The following is an 18,980-nucleotide window of genomic DNA, read 5'->3' as shown; positions in this document are numbered from 1 at the left end:
TCTAAAGGTCTAAATTGTGTCATAGGTTAGTTTTAAAGTTGAAATTCGAAAATTTGCTCACGTGGGGCCACGCCCAAATTGTTAGAAAATTGCTAAAATCACTGAAAATTGCTGTTTTCACCAATTTCCGTCAACTTTGGAGTGCCGTTGTGATAAGAGTTCTTCTTGAAATACTTTGAAACTTTTCATGCTTATCAAACTATATATAAAACACCATTATGCAAAAATTTACGGTGATTCAATATTGGATGCGCACGCAACTTCCGCTTAAGGTTTGCACGTGCGAAAGGTTCAAATTTTGCTCATTCGTGATTTTGAACAAATTCTGCTTTTCCCATTCATTTACAATTGAAATAGATTACATGTTATAAATCGAAACTTATTACAATTCGTAAGCCATGAATGAGTGGGAAAATCGAGCGACCGATTTCATTCTCGGTATCATTTTGCATTTGATAACGGTCATTCAAATTGATATCATTGCCTTTTGTTTGGGAAAGAGAGACACTGGCAGCGCTCCACTCTACCCATGATTATGGGTTTTGGTCAAATTATGTAATATGTAATTTGTATTTCATAATGCATTATAGTGTTTAGTAGGGAGCTAAACGGCTCCCGACATACAAAGTAAAATAAGGCAAATAATAACTGGTGAAAACTAAATAGAAATAATCGACGTTTCGGCACTCATGACTCATTGGCCTCTTGCTAACTTCTAATCAATTATTATGAGAACTGTTGGCTCTATTAATTTAAAGCCAACAAATTGAATTGGCTATTTTTATTACTACTACAAAGAGTTTTTATAAAATTTTCTAAGATTTTTATTGAATTTTTATATTGAATTTTATATTACAGGGTCATTGTTATATTATGTTTATATTGTTTAACGGGTGATAGTCGTAAAATATCTGTTCCATATATTGGATCGTCGACGAGTCCAACTCGGCGCGCGTCCTGGTAGGTTGTAAACCTACAATATATTGTTAGAATCTGTGGTTACAGTTATATGGATATAGGTGGGCGATTAGCTTCGAAGTTGTAGATAGCTTTAACCAATTTCATGTGCAGATATGATGTGACATTCGTGATACGCAGCGAATCTAGTTGATATGAAAGATCTTTGCGGAGTACTGTTACTCCTGCTCTACTCCTTTGAATCAAGTAAGTGAGAAAGGTTAATTTAAATTCCATAGAAAAATTACTAACTTACTTAATAATTAATAACAGTATATATTGTATTAATATTCATAAAAGTAATAAAAGACCCCGTTCTTACTATTTATAATAATAGACTCAACATAAATTTAATAGAAATTCCTAAATTCTGTGCTTGTTTGCAACTTTACATCTATAATTAGTTATAAAAACAAATCCCTTGGATATCATGTAACTCATTAACATAACTCTAAGATGGATGAATTTTCGATAATGTAATACCTACTGACTTTAGGATCAACTGAAAGAGCGGTTCATCTATAATAGACGGTCAAAGCACTTTTACGCCTTTTATATCAAGAAAATAATATATAATAGTTTACTGGTAGATTTATACTGCCCTTCTCGGGTAGAATCATTGATTTGATGAACGGACATTGAGTTTTCTCAACTCTGAGTTTTCTGTTTTATTTTACCTCACACTACAGATTAGATGCTAGGATATCTTGATTTGATTATGTGTGGGAAAATTCTTAGAACGGAGTTGTTTGACGATATGAACCGTTATGTGAACTGTTTAGAATTGAGACGGCGATAAAAAGGTTAAAACAAAATTAACTTAGAATCTGCAGAAACATATGTTTGTTTGTTTGTTTGTTTATAGAACCCGTCCCCAATCTCGTATCGGAAAATGACTAAACTCAGGCAGTGGCGTAACGAAGGGCCCTGCTGACCCCGCTGTGCAGGGGGGCGCCGTCTTAGGGGGGCGCCAAATCTTCGTTTGAATGTGGGACAATTTCGAAAACTTAACTAAAGTACTAGCAAAAATGCGCGTTTTACTCTAGATACACACTTTTTTAGAGATTTTACCGGCGTATCCTCTAAAATCACCTAATTTGTTCAATTTTAGGGAGGGGCACCAAAAGGGGAGGGGGCGCCAACAGGGGGGCGCCTTTTCGGCAGGGGGGCGCCAACAGGCAACGTTACGCCACTGAACTCAGGTCTGAGTGTGAATACGGGTGGTACCTGCAAGAGTGTTCATTAAGCATTTAGAGTTCTGTAAAACTGCAGTTACAATTGTGCTAGAGTATTTTTAGTATATACGATTGGTATCAGATCTATATCCCTACATGCCTCCAAAATTTGTAAAGCCGTATTACATACATCACATTACACCGGAGCCTACACAGTGCAATCTCCTCCAGTCGATCTGCGCCGAATACGTTTATATAAGCGCGCAGCGCAGGCCGCAGACTGGAGGAAACCACACAGTGCAATCTCGATCCAGTGCAATGCAACATGTACGTACTACGGCTTTATCTCCATCTTTCTGCACAATGAACTGGAATGTTTTGAAGAAAGAAAAAAAAAAGAAAGTGATATATAAATAAAATCAGCTATTTAATGTTAGGACAGCAACTTTAATTCCTTGGTTTCTTAAGTCAGCTTTAAAGAAAAAATAATAATAAAGTATGTAACGTCGATACCAAACCGATTATTGAGCGATGATAACTGAGTAGTTGACTCCTGGGTTGCAGAGTCATTCAGATGTTTTAGTCTTCGAATGTGGTTCTTGTTCAGTTCTGTCCATAGTTATTTCCTCGTGTTATGTTCAAAGTTTCAAAGTTGAGTGTCATGTTGTCCTCAAATTATTTGTTATCAAGAGGCAGGATCGCGACACGTGTTGGTACAGTAAGGTAAAACATGAGGTGGCCCCACGTGTTTAATCAGGTGATACAGGCACGTGAGAGATTATAGGAGAGGGACTCAGGGACTATAATAACTAGCAGGAACCCGTCTAACCCTTAATGCTTAAGTGGTGTCAACACTCAAGAGACTAAATAAATTATTACATATTTAATTCGCGTTTTTGACACCACTTGGGGGTCCAAATTTTGGGCACTAAAATTGTTATTTCTTGGCCAATTTTTTATTTTTTCATGCTGATTTGAAGGCCATTAATACATTTGACCCAGTAAAAAAGTTTCAGTTTTATATCTTTTACGGTTTTTGCGAAAAGTCGTGTTAAAGTTGATGCCGTGGTGTCAGTAAAATGGTACGGATATATATCGTCTCGCTTTATATATAGTAAGATAAAATGTATGTTGATTATAGATAGAGATAGATTTAAGAAACTGTGGAGCTAAACCGTGCAAGTGATATAATACATAAGATATATCGAAGAAGGAAAGCCGCAGTTCTGTGAGGTAAGTTATGATAAACCAGGACCCTTTATAGGACACTTCTTTAGAGATGTCATAATGACAGACTCCTGAAGAGTAAATCCAGAAAGCTTCTGAAAGACCGACCTAGTATTCTGTACAAATACAGTATACTTGATGTCAGCGACATCACATTTAACGTGGACAGGTGATCGCACTGACGAGTGATCGCTAGGGGGTCTTGGCACATTAAACCGGTACAGGTGTTAAACCCCCGAAACCGGTGTGCCAAATCATCTGCTGATGATGTTCACATAACATTATTTCCTCTCTCCTTTATTCCTTCCGTCTTTTCATATACTTACAGTTCAGTTACTTTATTTCACCAGGTCTACCTAAGGATCAATTATTCTTTGGTGGGGTTTCACTTCTGGTATTGGCTTCATTCCCGTTCCTTTTCCTTATTCTTTATACTTATTTTTGTATATAGTTAAATGAGAATAAAATGCTCCCCTTCCTGGAAATGAGTGACTAGTGGTTACTAATGGTTACTAATGGTTACTAACTTACTAATGGTTACTAATGGTTACTAATGAAATGCTCCCCTTTCTGGAAATGAGTGAGTGATGTCGGACCACTCTCCACGTGGCTTCCACAAGCTCCGCCTAATTTTGTCATTGACATAAAGTAAGACAGCACAAGTTGAACACAAATCTTCGTAAAATAATTAATAAATGAATGCAAGAAAACAGTAAAAAGGAGTGTAGATAAAGTGTAGATATAGCGGTACTAACTGTTTTTCAGGGCAGCAACTGGATGGAAAAAAGGCGGACAAGATAAAAAAGGTTATTTTTCTATTTTTTTCTTACAAACAACAATAATGTGCGCTTTTCGAAACAAGATCTTTCATTGTCCACTAAAAAAAAACATCCAAATCACTGCTTTGTTTTAAGAACCCGTCGTAAAATTAAACATTCCGGTGCAATTCAAATTTCGAAGGTTAATATCAAGCATTCTTTCCTTTTCACAAGATATTAAGGCAATTTTTAGATTTAAAAATCACATTCTTGTAGTTGCTTTTCTTACTTATGTCAAACGGTAGGTGTCCCTTTCCCCTTGATTTGCAAAACCAACCTCGAACTCATGGTTATGTTAAAAAAGAAGGTAGCAGCCTCCTTTTCGGCTCCGAATAAATTGGAATGAAAATTAGAAATTTGAGTGCACTCGAAGTTCTAATTTTACGATGTAGTTCACACTAAGAGATAAAATCATTCGGAATCATGCAAGGTCATTTCAAGACCAGTTCAAGGTTTAATTCCAATGTCCAAGACCCCTCATCTTACTCCAAGATGCAGTTGAAGAGGGGTATACAGCTGTTATAGAGGGGTTTAGATTAGTATCTTCCGGCAGTATGCTGTTCTATCCTTTTCCCCTCTGCTTGACCAGATTGATCTTCTGTCGGCAGAGTTAATCTGGTTCCAAGGACTTCCTGCACTTATCATGAAATGGCCATTACCCCGGTCTAGGGGTTGCTTCCAGTTGTCTCCTTCAACAAAGTCAGGCTTTTCCCAGCCAATCTCCTCCACTCCAGCACACATCCAGGAATTGTTCGAGACCATGAAATCGTTTCCTTCCGCATCCTTCATGCCTGCTACGATACCATATTCACCACCACCATTGTAACATTTAACTGCTATGACCCGGGTGGGTGATGGAACACTGAGTGACGCTAGTGCCTGCCAGTTTGTGTCTGTGTACTTCTGAACTCCATCTATATAAACTGTTGTATCATCGTCACAAAATACCTTTAACGAGTAAGGCTCGCAAGGCTGATCGTTGCATTCTTGTGTTTCCTCAGCATCTCCTACACAGTTGGATCCACCGTTAGCAGGGGCTGGGTCGGAGCAACTCCTCGTTCTCTTCTGGGATCGTCCTCCGCAAGCAGCCGAGCAGTCTGACCAATCCCCGAAATCACTCCAGTTTCCATCAGTTGGACAAGTGTGGCCACACCTTTTCAGGACTTGTTCAAGTTTACTGCATTTCCTCGAAGCCTTTTTCTTTAATTCACCATCGCTGGATTCACAGCCCAGAGACGACTGGAAACCTTTCTGTAGGCACTTCTTGTTGTACTGCTTGATTTTCTTGTTGAGCTTCTTGTTCTTCAATGGACACTCGTACGAAGTAACGATTAACACTAAAAGTGTTAGCAAAACTACAGATGCGCAGAAATGTTTCATTGCTCGAGAGGATTAAGTTGATAGGAGTAAACAAATTTGAATCGCCAAGTCGAAGTAATTTATCATAAAATATTTATGACTAAGTAAACTGTGAGTTTTCTTTCTAGGCGGGGATTCAGCCGTTTTTGAGTCGGTACGTAACAGCTGCATAACAATAGCTGTCGCTCGTTCATTTGCCCTGAATGTCTCAATCCTTTAGATTCAAATCTCAACTACATTGTTTAATTATCTAGAAGTTTCATTATCGTCGGTCTTGCACCGAGGGCTGAATTTGACGACCTAACCAATTGTTTAATCTTCCAGCTCTCAAACTTTTGAAGTTTAGACTGTCCCTCATTACATCGGAACCAATATAATGGATATATTTCTTTGGTGCACAATAGTGGTGGTATGTCAACAAACTCCACCTCCAGTAGCCCTGTAGTACTCCATGCATATTGGTCATGATGCGATGAGGGAAAGTCTTGACTGAAAACACAAAAACACAAAGACTTATTAAGAGACAACCGGTGCCAAACCTTGAAATTGTTGTTTTCTTGAAAACTGATAAAACTTTGAAGGAGAGCCAAGTTTGAGCTAGAATATGAAACAATTGTACTGCCACACGTGAAATTTTTATCTGATGATGGCGGTAGTAAACTGACCACAGCTATAATTAAACCATATCATTAACAATAGGGGGGCCGAAATCTTATTCTAACTAGCTAACCCAACTATAACCGTCCAAAAGCAGTCGAATAATTAATAGGCAGCTCCAATCACGGTGAATATTGTATCCCTAATAATCCTAGTTACCACAATATTGCAGTGACTAGATCTCTAACTAGCCTCAAAATCTCCCAAAATTAGGTGGGTCATTAATTCTTCATCTAAAATTGTGCAAGAAGTTCATATTTGTGCGGAAAACTAAAAGTGCGGAAAACGACTGTCAGAGTGAATGTTTGCGGTAAACAGCTAAAAGTTCGATGTGTGCGGCCAACAGCTACAGATTAAGCTGCACTTAAATGCAGAAACATATAGCTTCCTTACTATATAAATACTGTGACGTTATTGTAATATCACTTATTTTCTGGAATTCTAGAAAAAGTGAGGTCTGGACACGACTTATACACACTCTAAATTGATAATAGAACGGGTTACCGGCCTGGCTATTACCAGGGTGGTCATAACTAATAAGCTTCTCGATTTCGTTCTACACCAGAGTATTACCATAGGCTGATTATCGGCTTATTACCATTGTAATGAGCTGGTACCATTTTGGTTCTAGACTAGTGGGTAATACCAGCTACTAGTTACTACCAACGCATCTGATAATTCAAAAGTTATTTTAGGATTTTGTTCAGAAGACTTGGCTATGGGTGGGTGTAGAACAAATAGTTGAAAATGTGACCACAATTCATCAAATAGCTAATAGTTAAGTAAAACCCGTAAATATAGCTGTCACATCTCAACAAAAAACTACACTAACCACATGTTATTCGAGTGTTTTAGTTATTCTAAATTCCCGTTATTTCAGGTTCAGCGATAATTGTGTCACCTCGAAGTAGAGAAGTGGTAGATAGTACAGCCGCTACGTTCACTGTAAAATGTGATATCAGTAGTTTGACTGCAGAGGTAACAAACGTCGTGTGGAAATTGGGAGAAACGATCTTGACCGATAACAGCACCTACACACCAGATGTGGGAGCAGCTTCGTACAGTAGTGGAGATGGAACAGATGGAACACAAACAACCACCTTGGAGGTGGCAGGTTCTGATAATACAAGGGGTAACTTGCAGTTTACTTGTGAAGTTACACTTACTGATCCTGCTGATTCTGGTGCTACACGGACACCCGTGAAGCAAACTGCTGACCTGATATTTTACAGTAAGTCTCCCATTTCTAATTTCAATATTTATTAAAATGTGTACTTCTCGATAAAAAGTCTTTTTCAAAAATAGACTAGCTGTCTTATTTGAATTTTGCTGGCAATATTTTTTAATTTAGGCTATTTTAGTTACAACAAAATGTAATCTTATTTTAACATATCAAATGTTTTGTGGGTTTGATATAAGAATCAAATTATTCCAGCCGTCGGTCCAGATACTATTCCATAACTTGGTAGAATTTTTAATAATCGATTGGGAGGGGGGGGGGGGACCGGGGAGTTGATCATAATTTTAATTATAATCATCAGGTACATATAAGTGATAATAGTATTGTTTTACCCCGCAGGTAACACAACAAAGAACGGAACATGTGTAACAGTAGGTGGCAACAAGCTCTGCAATGTAACAGTCACGTGGAAACCACGTGTGAGTGAGACAGGAGCGATATTTGCTATGATAGTACCTGTCCTATTCCCTGTGGTAGTTTTTGTGTTCTTTATTATTATCAGTATTAAAACAGGCATTAACAATGAAGGTACCCCCTGGACACTTATTAAGCACACGTACAGGTCTAACACTAATCTATTGTACACTAAGAAACTTTTACGGAGTGCTAAGTATGAGGATATTAAAGGAAAGTTAAAACTTAAAAAGAAGGAATCAAAACAACACAGTAAAGTAGCTACTATTCCCGTTGGGGATATAGAAGATAATTTATTGAAAAAGGAAATAAGAAAGAATTGTGAGAGAGTTAAAGAATCTAAAAAACGTAGACATATTTTCTTCGGATGTATAACTTTACCATTATGTTGTGCACATATCCTTTCAATTTCACAACTTATTATTTTACCACTATTTAAAATATTCTGGGATGTGGTGGACGTTTTGTCTGACACGTATTACTTTTATAAACTAGAGCGTGGTGAGTTAATAGATCCCTTAATTTACAGAAATACTCATGTTAATAATAGTATATTAGGATTTGCATGTTTAGGTGCTATTAAAAGTGTGTTAGTTGCTTTCTGTTATTTTAATGTTGTGGAGAATAACAAGGGGAGGGACCGATTCAGGGTGGTGTTATCTACGTTGGCAGCTTTAACTGTTAAATTATTGTTAGAAGATGCACCTGAGTTAATATTAGAATACTTTTATGTAGATAAGTTTATCATTGATAACCCTCCTTGGTTTCTGGTAGGCAAGGACATTTTTACTGCTCTAATTTATATGTTACCCGTTATAAAGATTGTAATGTCAGGTGTTAAAGATTTTAAGTTATTGAAGGAGAAAGACAGTTTGCAGGCATATTTATTTTACATTCCAGCAACACTAGCAAAAGGATGTATTAGTTTTGCTATGATATTTAGAATAGTTGGAATGATTATCCAGAACATGGGTAGTACTGTTAATGCAGAATGTTTTGTTGTATTCGATAATGCGTTACAACAGACACCTTTCGCATTGGGTTGTTTAAACTGGTGCGATTATACAATACTGGTTTTTACTTGTTTAACTTTATTATCGTCAATACCATCAGTTATCTACTTTATCTATGAACTCGTTAAAGCTTTTTAGTAGTATTTAGTATTTACATTGATTGATAATTCTGTTCACGCCAAAAAGTACCGATATTTTATTTCAATATTAAATGCTAAGTGTTTAGTGTATTAATTATATCCTGAGTGGATGTGTAAGATATCCAGAGCAGATTTTGAAATTGGACTAGTGCATAATATTATGTAATTTGTATTTTATAATGCATTATAGTGTTTAGTAGGGAGCATCACGGCTCTCGACAGACAAAGTGAAATAAGGCAAATAATAACTGGTGAAAACTAAATAAAAATTGCTAACTTCTTGCTAACTTCTTGCTAACTTCTTGCTAACTAAATAAAAATTGCTAACTTCTTGCTAACTTCTTGCTAACTTCTTGCTAACTAAATAAAAATTGCTAACTTCTTGCTAACTTCTTGCTAACTAAATAAAAATTGCTAACTTCTTGCTAACTTGTTGCTAACTAAATAAAAATTGCTAACTTCTTGCTAACTTCTTGCTAACTTCTTGCTAACTAAATAAAAATTGCTAACTTCTTGCTAACTTCTTGCTAACTAAATAGAAATTGCTAACTTCTTGCTAACTTCTTGCTAACTAAATAAAAATTGCTAACTTCTTGCTAACTTCTTGCTAACTTCTTGCTAACTAAATAAAAATTGCTAACTTCTTGCTAACTTCTTGCTAACTTCTTGCTAACTAAATAAAAATTGCTAACTTCTTGCTAACTTCTAATAAATTATCATGAGAACTGTACAACGGGAAATGTAAACAGGAAAATCAAATATAAACGGGAAATGAAATGTGAGGACTACACTCAGTTTGTTTTTTAAAGACTTCAAAATTAAAAAATTAAAGACGCCTCAACAGGTCTAAAAATAGATCAGATGTAATAAAGCACATTTCACACACTGACCTTACTCCTACCAGCAAATTTAAAAACGGGTTGCGATGAATTAAAGACGGTGAAGCCTTCGCCAAAATTAACCGTCTTTATAAAACAAACTGAGTGTATATTAAAGAATAAATACGTTTGTCAACTGTTGAGATAACGAAAGCATATTATTTAGAATTAGTAGAGTCTGCGATTTGAGGTTTAACCTCGCAATTCTCCTTACAATTCTCTCTGTTTGGCGTAACCTCACCGCGCTCCATCTCTCCCTCAGGCGTAACCTCGCCGCGTAGAATGGCCCTGTCAAAAGGTTCCAGCGAGGCGCGCCACTGCTCTAACTGTATCTCAACGTCCTGTTTAACGTCCTGGTCTGATACCTGCGGAGGAGGGTGAGCCTCGCAGTACTCGAGATATCGTGTAGGAGGATAGGGGTCGTATAGTGACAAATCTGTTAAATCGGGGGGAGCTGGAGTTAGCATCTTCTTCAGCTCTTCATATGTGGGCACAGGTGTCTGAAACACATAGTATTAGCGCTATTATTGTTTATATCTATAAACTTATAAATTGGGATTAGATGAACAATGCGGAGTACAAAATTTGTTGTTTTACTGATGATGATTCTTGTTTCGGGATTATTAAATCATCGATCAGTAATTTGGATTGAGAAAGGTTTAAACTAAACAATAAAGTTAATTTCCAACCGTAGCTAATGGGTGGCTCTCCCTCTCTCTTAGCCGGTGTACAAGCTTGTCGTGGTATTTTCTCAGATCGGACAGCTTCTTCTCTCCATCTGACAGCTTCTTCTCTGCGGAAATGAGATATAAGGCGGGGGCCGGGGAGGGAGGGGTACGGTGCCGGGTGGTATGGAACTGATAAAAAACAAACAAATTTCAATTATTTAAAGAAATAATTGACACTGTTATTTGAATTTGATTATCACATGATTACATTACCCAACTTACCAGTTTTCTCAATATCTATGATAATTTCCAAATCCTCCACGTCAGTGTCCATCGCTAAAAAAGTAAAAATGTCATGTAATGTTATGTATATCTTCATTATCTTAACCAAACTTATAATTATTTGTTGGAATGATTATCCAGTACATGGGTAGTACTGTTAATGCAGAGTGTTTTGTTGTATTAGATAATGCGTTACAACAGACACCTTTCGCATTGGGTTGTTTAAACTGGTGCGATTATACAGTACTGGTTCTTACTAGTTTAACTTTATTATCGTCAATACCACCAGTTATCTACTTTATCTATATTTTAGTCAAATAATAAGTATTTACATTGATTAATGATTCTGTTCACGCCAATAAGTACCGATATTTTATTTCAATACTAAATGCTAAGTGTTTAGTGTATTAATTATATCCTGAGTGGATGTGTAAGATATCCGAAGCAGATTTTGAAATTGGATAAGTGCATAATATTATGTAGTATGTAATTTATATTTTATAATGCATTATAGTGTTTAGTAGGGAGCATAACGGCTCTCGACACACAAAGTAAAATAAGGCAAATAATAAACTGGTGAAAACTAATTAAAAATAATCGACGTTTCGGCACTCATGACTCATTGGCCTCTTCATGCTAACTTCTAATCAATTATTATGAAAACTGTACAACGGCCCGTTGTCAACGGGAAATTTAAACAGGAAAATTAAATATAAACGGGAAATGAAATGTGAGGACTACACTCAGTTTATTTTTTAAAGACGCCCTTGATAAAGACGGAGCCTTCAAATGAAAGAAAATTAAAAACTGCAAGAATTCAAGATTGAAAAGTTAAAGACGGCCACAACAGGTCTAAAAATAGATCAGATCATGTAATAAAGCACATTTCATACACTGACCTTACTTCTACCAGCAAAATTAAAGACTGGTTGCGATCAATTAAAGACGGTGAAGCCTTCGCCAAAATTAACCGTCTTTATAAAGCAAACTGAGTGTATATTAAAGAATAAATACGTTTGTCAATTGTTGAGATAACGAAAGCAAATTATTTAGAATTAGCAGCACAAGAGATTAGGGCAACGAACAAATTTGAAAGCCACTGCGATACTGATAATGTGCTACCTACACTCCAATGACAAAACAGAGATGTCACGTGGGGGTCTTTCCGGAAATGGTATTGGTCGCCAAACGTATTCAAGCAGTGGCTTATCGCAACTACGGAAACAGATAAATATAAGATAATGCAAGATATATAGCGAGCTTATCGTACGGTAAACGGAACTGCTAATATCAGGTGTTTATTTCTGGCACTACAATTACCAGAATACGTGATGCTCCTATTATAATACCCAATCAGATGGCTGTATTATTCGAGTTTAGTAAACTATTATAGAGTAGGGCTACCGTTACATTTCCATGGTTGATATGGCAACGTTAACACCCTGAGGGGTCCGTTTTGTGTAATATACTGAGAACGGCCGCTTATAAAATGATAAATTGTTATTTTCAATTATTGACACTGGTTGGCATGTATTGTTTGAAGGAGGCGGGATCATTCAAATTCAATTACCTTACTCGAGAATATTATAGCGGGTTAAATTATGACTGGGAAAATTTGCAGGTTTAAAAAATGACCGGGAAAAATATGGCGGACTTTCCCAAAACCAGCCAAATTATCCCGGTCATGAATTTACCGGTGGCCGACCTTTAAAGTTTTTTTTCAGAGGTCAACAAATTTTCAACAGAAATTTTTATTATTTGTTACTTGTTAAAGAAGTTATTTCAATTTACAGTTATTGATATTGCTCAGAAATAGAAAAAAACACGTATATTTAAAGGAAAATAAATCTAAGCAATAATAAGTCAAATCTTCATTAAAGCGTATTCTCATTCTCATTATCGCTAATGTCCCCTCCTAGTTAATCCATTATCATTATTGATATCCCCCTGCTGCTGACCGTCAAATTCGAAGTCGTATTGTTGTCTTAACAAGACTTTCATTTTGTCCGGGGCTACTGCTCTGAAGGTCAGCCGGAGCTTGATTTCCTGCCCACCGCTTGGTATTGGGGAACGTCTTGGCTTTTCATCTGCAACTGCTCCAGTAATCAATCCACCGTGGACCATGAAATAGTGGCACAGTTTACTTACTTCTAGCGGGATGTGGCCACAAGTTACTTTAACGGGAAAAATTTCCTCTTTCTTTATTAGTCTACACACTGCACACGAGAAGCGATCAATCTTTAGCGTCTCAGCTGATGTCTCTCGCTCCACTGTTACACAAGCTCCAGGTTCCGCCTTTGTCCAGTCAAGTAGCTTTGTAAACATGAAATCCTCGAGATGCGGTCGCAGCCGTAAATTCCAGAATATGAGTATCATCAGCTCAATTGGGACTTCTTTTATCTCGGGAGCCTGGCGTGCCATTCTCAACGTCAGAAAATTGGTACACAGTAAGCTAACGTAACGATGACGACTCAAACTGCAACAGTAAAGAAATGATAATAACTGCCCTTTAACAGTAGCTATCCCGCGAAGACGCCTCATCCGCAAACCTGTGGGAACCGGTACTGCGCTGAAATCTGATTTCTATAACCAAATTGTGATTTTTATGACGAAATCGTGGTAGCAACAGCCAATAAAGTTACAGCCCTCCATCCACTGCTTCAAAAGTCTTCTCTAGCACATATGAGACTTCAGGTAAAATATAATGATCACCACCCCCTTGGAACCTCATAATTGATAATCTGACTCGGCGGGTAGGTGTTATTATGTATTATGACTGGTAAAATTTTTGACTGGGAAAAATATTGACCATTGTTAATGATCTGGCCCGGCGCGCGCTACTTCGTAGCACTTGCCATCGGGCCATTTCGAGAAGAAAGCGGCGCGCGCTACTTCGAAGAAATTTAGACGAGTAACATCCGTCAAGGAAAAATATGGCGGAATTTTCCAAAACCCACCACTTTATCCCTGATCCCAGTCATAATATTTATGAGTGAGGTACATGACTCAAATGCGCGAGTCGGGACAGAAGGACAATTAGATCAGTAAAAATAATAATTTCAAAACTGGACGATTTCGTATTTTAAAATAATAGCCGCTGCAAATCATTAAGACTGAGGTATCCACATTGTTGACCATTGTTAATGGTTTGGCCCGGCGCGCGCTACTTCGTAGCACTGGCCATCGGGCCAATATTTCGAGAAGAAAGGGGCGCGCGCTACTTCGAAGAAATTTAGACGAGTAACATGTCCGTCAACCACATTGCAGCTCTGTTTGTATATAATTGTGAATTGTGACGCGGCCATAGTTCAGTGACAGTTAATTGACGATGTCAATTCATCTCAGCTCGGCGCGGCACAGTAGCGCATCTCGCCGATTTAGAGAATGAAGCCGATCTAGAGAGAGAAGCCTCATTGAGTGCGCGGCGCGGCACAGTAACGCATCGCGCTACAAAGTGACAGTTAACGGGTGATACTCGTAAAATATCTGTTCCATATATATACGACAAGTCCAACTCGGCGCGCGTCCTGGTAGGTTGTATAAAACCTACAAAGTGATAGTGGTGAGTGGCGTAACGAAGGATGCGGTGTCCTCACAGGGCTCGACTAAAAGAATAGTAATTGTCTGCAAGATGATGTCCCTCTGGAAAGCCCCCTCACCCAGCAAAACTTACTGGCTAGTTGTCAATGTCATACGTGACAGTGGCGTAACGGTAACGAAGGATGCAAAATGCAGTGTCCTCGCACATCGCAGGGCTCGACTAGCTGAACTAGAAAGAAAAGTTATTGTTTGCAAGATGATATCCCTCTGAAAGGCCGACGGCCAGGGCCCAGGCCCCCTCACCCAGCAAAACTAACTGGCTGGTTGTCATATGTTGTATGACCCGCCGCGCACGAGTGCGCGGCTCCCCCTGTATCGCAAAAACTCTATACTTATAATGAAACGACAATGAGGGTCACGACGTGATACCGATGGCTGGCGGTTTTACTAAAGTGGTTTAATTCAAACATACGGCTTGAGCTCGCGCGCGACCAGCGACATTAAGCTTGATTTGCATGTCCAAGCATGGCTAGCAAGTTTCAGCTTGTCCATTGTCCATGGAATAGCTTGGCGCGCAGTACTTCGTAGCACTTGCCGCGCGGGCAAGTGCTAGTAATATTTCGAGAAGAAAGCGGCGCGCGCTACTTTGAAGAAATTTAAACATGTAACATCCGTCAAAATTCAGCCAATCAGACGACAAAATCCGCAAAGTTAAAGCTGCAAACTGTTGATCGGCCCAAAATGACACTATTTTCTGAAGATTTTGAGATAACTCAAAATCTACATTAACGGGTGATACTCTTAAAATATTTCTTCCAGGACCGTCGACAAGTCCAACTCGGCGCGCGTCCTGGTAGGTTGTAAACCTACAAAATCTACAATGTCCCTAATTTTCCTCCTGGGGAGGTAACTTTAGAGTTTAGTTTTACAAAACGAACATTTTTTAATTGAAAACCAGACGTTTCTATTTCTTTATTTTCGAAGTTAGGCCCCTATCAGCAAGGTTTTTGTTGTATCACGCCGTGACATCAAATGTCACAAAGCTAAAGTGTTTGGGTATAGCTTAACGGGTGATACTCGTAAAATATCTGTTCCATATATTAGGACCGTCGACGAGTCCAACTCGGCGCGCGTCCTGGTAGGTTGTAAACCTACAAGGTGTAGCTGACGTTTTGACCATTGTTAATGATCTGGCCCGGCGCGCGCTACTTCGTAGCACTTGCCATCGGGCCATTTCGAGAAGAAAGCGGCGCGCGCTACTTCGAAGAAATTTAGACGAGTAACATCCGTCAACTGACGTTGTATTGCTATATCCAGAGCCCTTGCACTTGCAGTAGCGCGCGCCCGCTTCTCGGCGGTTTTTTACTTGTGAAACAAGCGCGCCCGCAGTGGCGCGAAAGCACATGGTTAGGTGAATAGCTGACGCGGAGTACGGTATTTTGGGTTATTTTCCTGTTTACTTCGTTTAAGTACGATGACCAATTTATTCCAATTTATTCCAAAATAAAAGATATATCAATGTTAATCAAATTAACTTGTCCATCACTTTAATATTTTAAAAATAACTAATATAAATTCAGTTAAAACATATAATTTGAGATTAAATTTTTTCATTATTGATTACCTAATTACGCCAACTGCGTATCGCGCACGTCTATATCGTTCCACATCGAAATGATGTAATCGAGCGCTGTAACATTATTTCTTTTATTTATACTCGATATTACTGGTGGCTCATCGACATCGTTAGTTCTGTTTAATACTATCTTAGTATACGACTTTGTATATCTCCTCAGGAAGTTGTAATCATACAAATCTCCCGATTTCTTCCGATTAGAATCTTCTATTCATGTTGATATTATATTTACCCCAAACTCCCTCCGATCGTGGAAATTCATTAATGGATTGTTCTGGTACATGTTCACACTTCACTTCTACATCCTCGGTCTTTCATTAGCTGCATTCACACATCACAATTGGTGATTGATTCTACCATGTAATTGCACAGATTTACTTTACATTACTCTACTATATTTTACTCTACTTTACCTTACTTTATTTTAACTTGCTTTACTTTACTGTACTTTGCTACTTAACTTCACTTTGCTGATAATTTGATACAGAAGTTTTATTCCCTTCACTACAGTCTCCACTAAGAGGATATAATTTGCATAAATTATTGATTTAATAATAATTCAGTTAATCAATAAATTGCAATTTTATGCCATTTATTACATAATAAATAAGTTTGCAATGAATTGATTTGACATCGTAAGGACTGCTAATTCAATGTGTAGTATGGTTGTCACTCCTTGAATAGATTGGATATAGGTTGATGGTGCAAAGGAGTGTGATTGCTGTTCGCCATCGCTCACAATCAACTTCTATCACAATCGTTACACTTGACCGATGCTACAACAAAAAAAGAAATTGCTTGAAATTGCAACGGCTCCATTAAATGGACCCTGTAATACACCGAAGGAGAAAGAATAACTACAGTAGTTCGCTATTTTGCTTGCATGTTCAATTTTATCCATCTAAATTTCCTTTCCGGCTTTTATAGTCACTACCAGACTTTACTTCTTCAATAGGAATAAGATGGATGGATATATTAATAAAATTTGAAAACGTATTACTGAAAACGCCTCCGAAACATTGTCCATGCTCATGATTAGACCTAGCATTTCAAGGGAAAAGAATATTCAAACAATATACACATAATATAGCAATGGCCAATTGGCTGACTATAAGGTCATGGCCTGAACAAACAATTTTATTAAATAGTTAAGTGATGCGAAAGCAGAGCACAAAAGCATTTCAATGAATATTTCTACATGTCTAGCGCTAGAGTTTTCTTTTACCAGCCAGATTTCCTATCGTCAAGTCTATGTTGCAAATTGTCCATATTTCTATGACCATGCGCTGCGAGGCTTACGATAACGAAGCGCAATGCGGTTGCGCTAGTCATTTTATTGTTACATCTAGCCTAGTGTGAGATAAATGTTTTTCCCATGTTTTTTGAAACTCTTTTAGATTAGTAGCTGTCGTTGTACTTGAGAATTGCAAGCAGTAAATTAGTTACGGCCAAATTTTACTTTAGGAATCTAGAAACGCTGTTATAATGTTACTTTTCGTTACAACTGAATTAATTTAGACTCCTCGAAATACACAAGTCTTAGTGCAACAAGTGTAATCCACTAGGAGATACTATTGCACACTGCAAACATTATGGAAGAACAAAGCCAGTTCTTCATATTTAATAATGAAAATGTTGTTAATGTTGGGGGGGGGGGGGGCCAACCATATTAAAGTATATTAAAGTATATCCCCGGGTCAAAATCGGAAAAAATCCTACATTTTAATATACTTTAATATACCTACAATTAGAAGATTTATATTCTTCGTTAAGATTTACATGAAGAACTATATTTTTCACTCAGATTCGCAAGATAAGCCTGTTTTAGGACTAGTACATGAATTTCCATCCAGATTGGTCAAAAATTGGCTGAGCTATGAGCTTTAAAAAATATGCCCATATTTGGGCATACACTTTTGCCCAAATTCGCTTTTGCCCAAATTCGATAAAATTTCAATATTTTTTAATGAGACTAACTCTATGTGAAAGATATAACTCAGTGTTTGTTGAATATAGTGGATACTAAGTAAAAAGACCTCCATGAACAAAATTGGGAAAATTGCACATAATATCTCGGTTCGGAATACTAGCCAAAATGACTTCATTAAAATTGAAATAACTCCATCAGTTTTAAATATTTTTTCAAGAACTTTTTGGAATCGATTACGAATTGCATTTCAAGCTTATTTTGGGCAACAATTTTTGATGTAGGCCTCTAAGGAGATAGGGATATATTAAAGTATATTAAAGTATATATTTAAGCAATAAGGAGACACATAATGAATATCTTTGGTTTCATCCTTTTGTGGCAAAGAAGCGTTTCATAAATCTTTATTCCACTGGGAAGTATTAATGAATTATTTATAGATAATGTATTAGATTTTATTAATTAATAAAATTGAATTTGATAAATTATTAATGTTGATGGAAAAATATATTTATTTAAATTATTTTTTTATTTAGTGCGATGATATTTTGTAGACACTTGTGATGATGTTATGTCATAATCTTTACTTACTTACTTACTTACTTATTAAAGTATATTAAAGTATATCCCCGGGTCAAAATCGGGAAAAATCCTACATTTTAATATACTTTAATATGGTTGGCCCCCCCCAATGTTTGGCCTCGTCTCACAATTCTTGCTCCATTATCCAATACTATGAACTTAATAAAACATAATTTCTATCCGATATTCTACCTTATTTCTGTGCATGCTCAATTTCACATGATAGGCTCTTCACTGTCCTGATAATTCAGGCATTAGGAAGAATGTTCTAAAAAGTAGTGATTATGTTACTATCATTAGTCTTGCTTTGATTTAAGAAAACTACCATTTTGATTTTTAGGGCACATTCAGCCTACTGTCACACCACTATTCGGCCTGTAAATGTAAATAGTTTCGCCTTTTGATATTTTGGACTGTAAATAATTCTGCCAAATTTGTTCTCATTTTCCACATTTTCTGAGCCGTGT

The 18,980-nt window shown here is 37.3% G+C and overlaps 1 protein-coding gene across 1 annotated transcript; it reads right to left on the bottom strand.

Moving 5' to 3' along the window:
* Positions 1-592: 592 nt before the first annotated feature.
* On the bottom strand, positions 593-10,884 carry LOC134821290 (uncharacterized). The gene is made up of 4 exons (XM_063832010.1): positions 10,829-10,884; positions 10,568-10,671; positions 9,693-10,378; positions 593-702 (listed from the first exon to the last, which is right to left on the bottom strand). Exons 1-3 carry the CDS (start codon positions 10,878-10,880, stop codon positions 10,037-10,039), a joined length of 498 nt encoding a protein of 165 aa, XP_063688080.1. The 5' UTR covers positions 10,881-10,884; the 3' UTR covers positions 593-702; positions 9,693-10,036.
* Between the last annotated feature and the right edge of the window lie 8,096 nt (positions 10,885-18,980).

This window comes from Bolinopsis microptera, chromosome 9 (assembly GCF_026151205.1).
Source record: "Bolinopsis microptera isolate Bmic1 chromosome 9, MBARI_Bmic_1.0, whole genome shotgun sequence".
Lineage (NCBI taxonomy): Eukaryota > Metazoa > Ctenophora > Tentaculata > Lobata > Bolinopsidae > Bolinopsis > Bolinopsis microptera.
The sequence above is the reverse complement of the archived record's forward strand: the minus strand, read 5'-3'. Positions and strand labels throughout refer to the sequence as shown.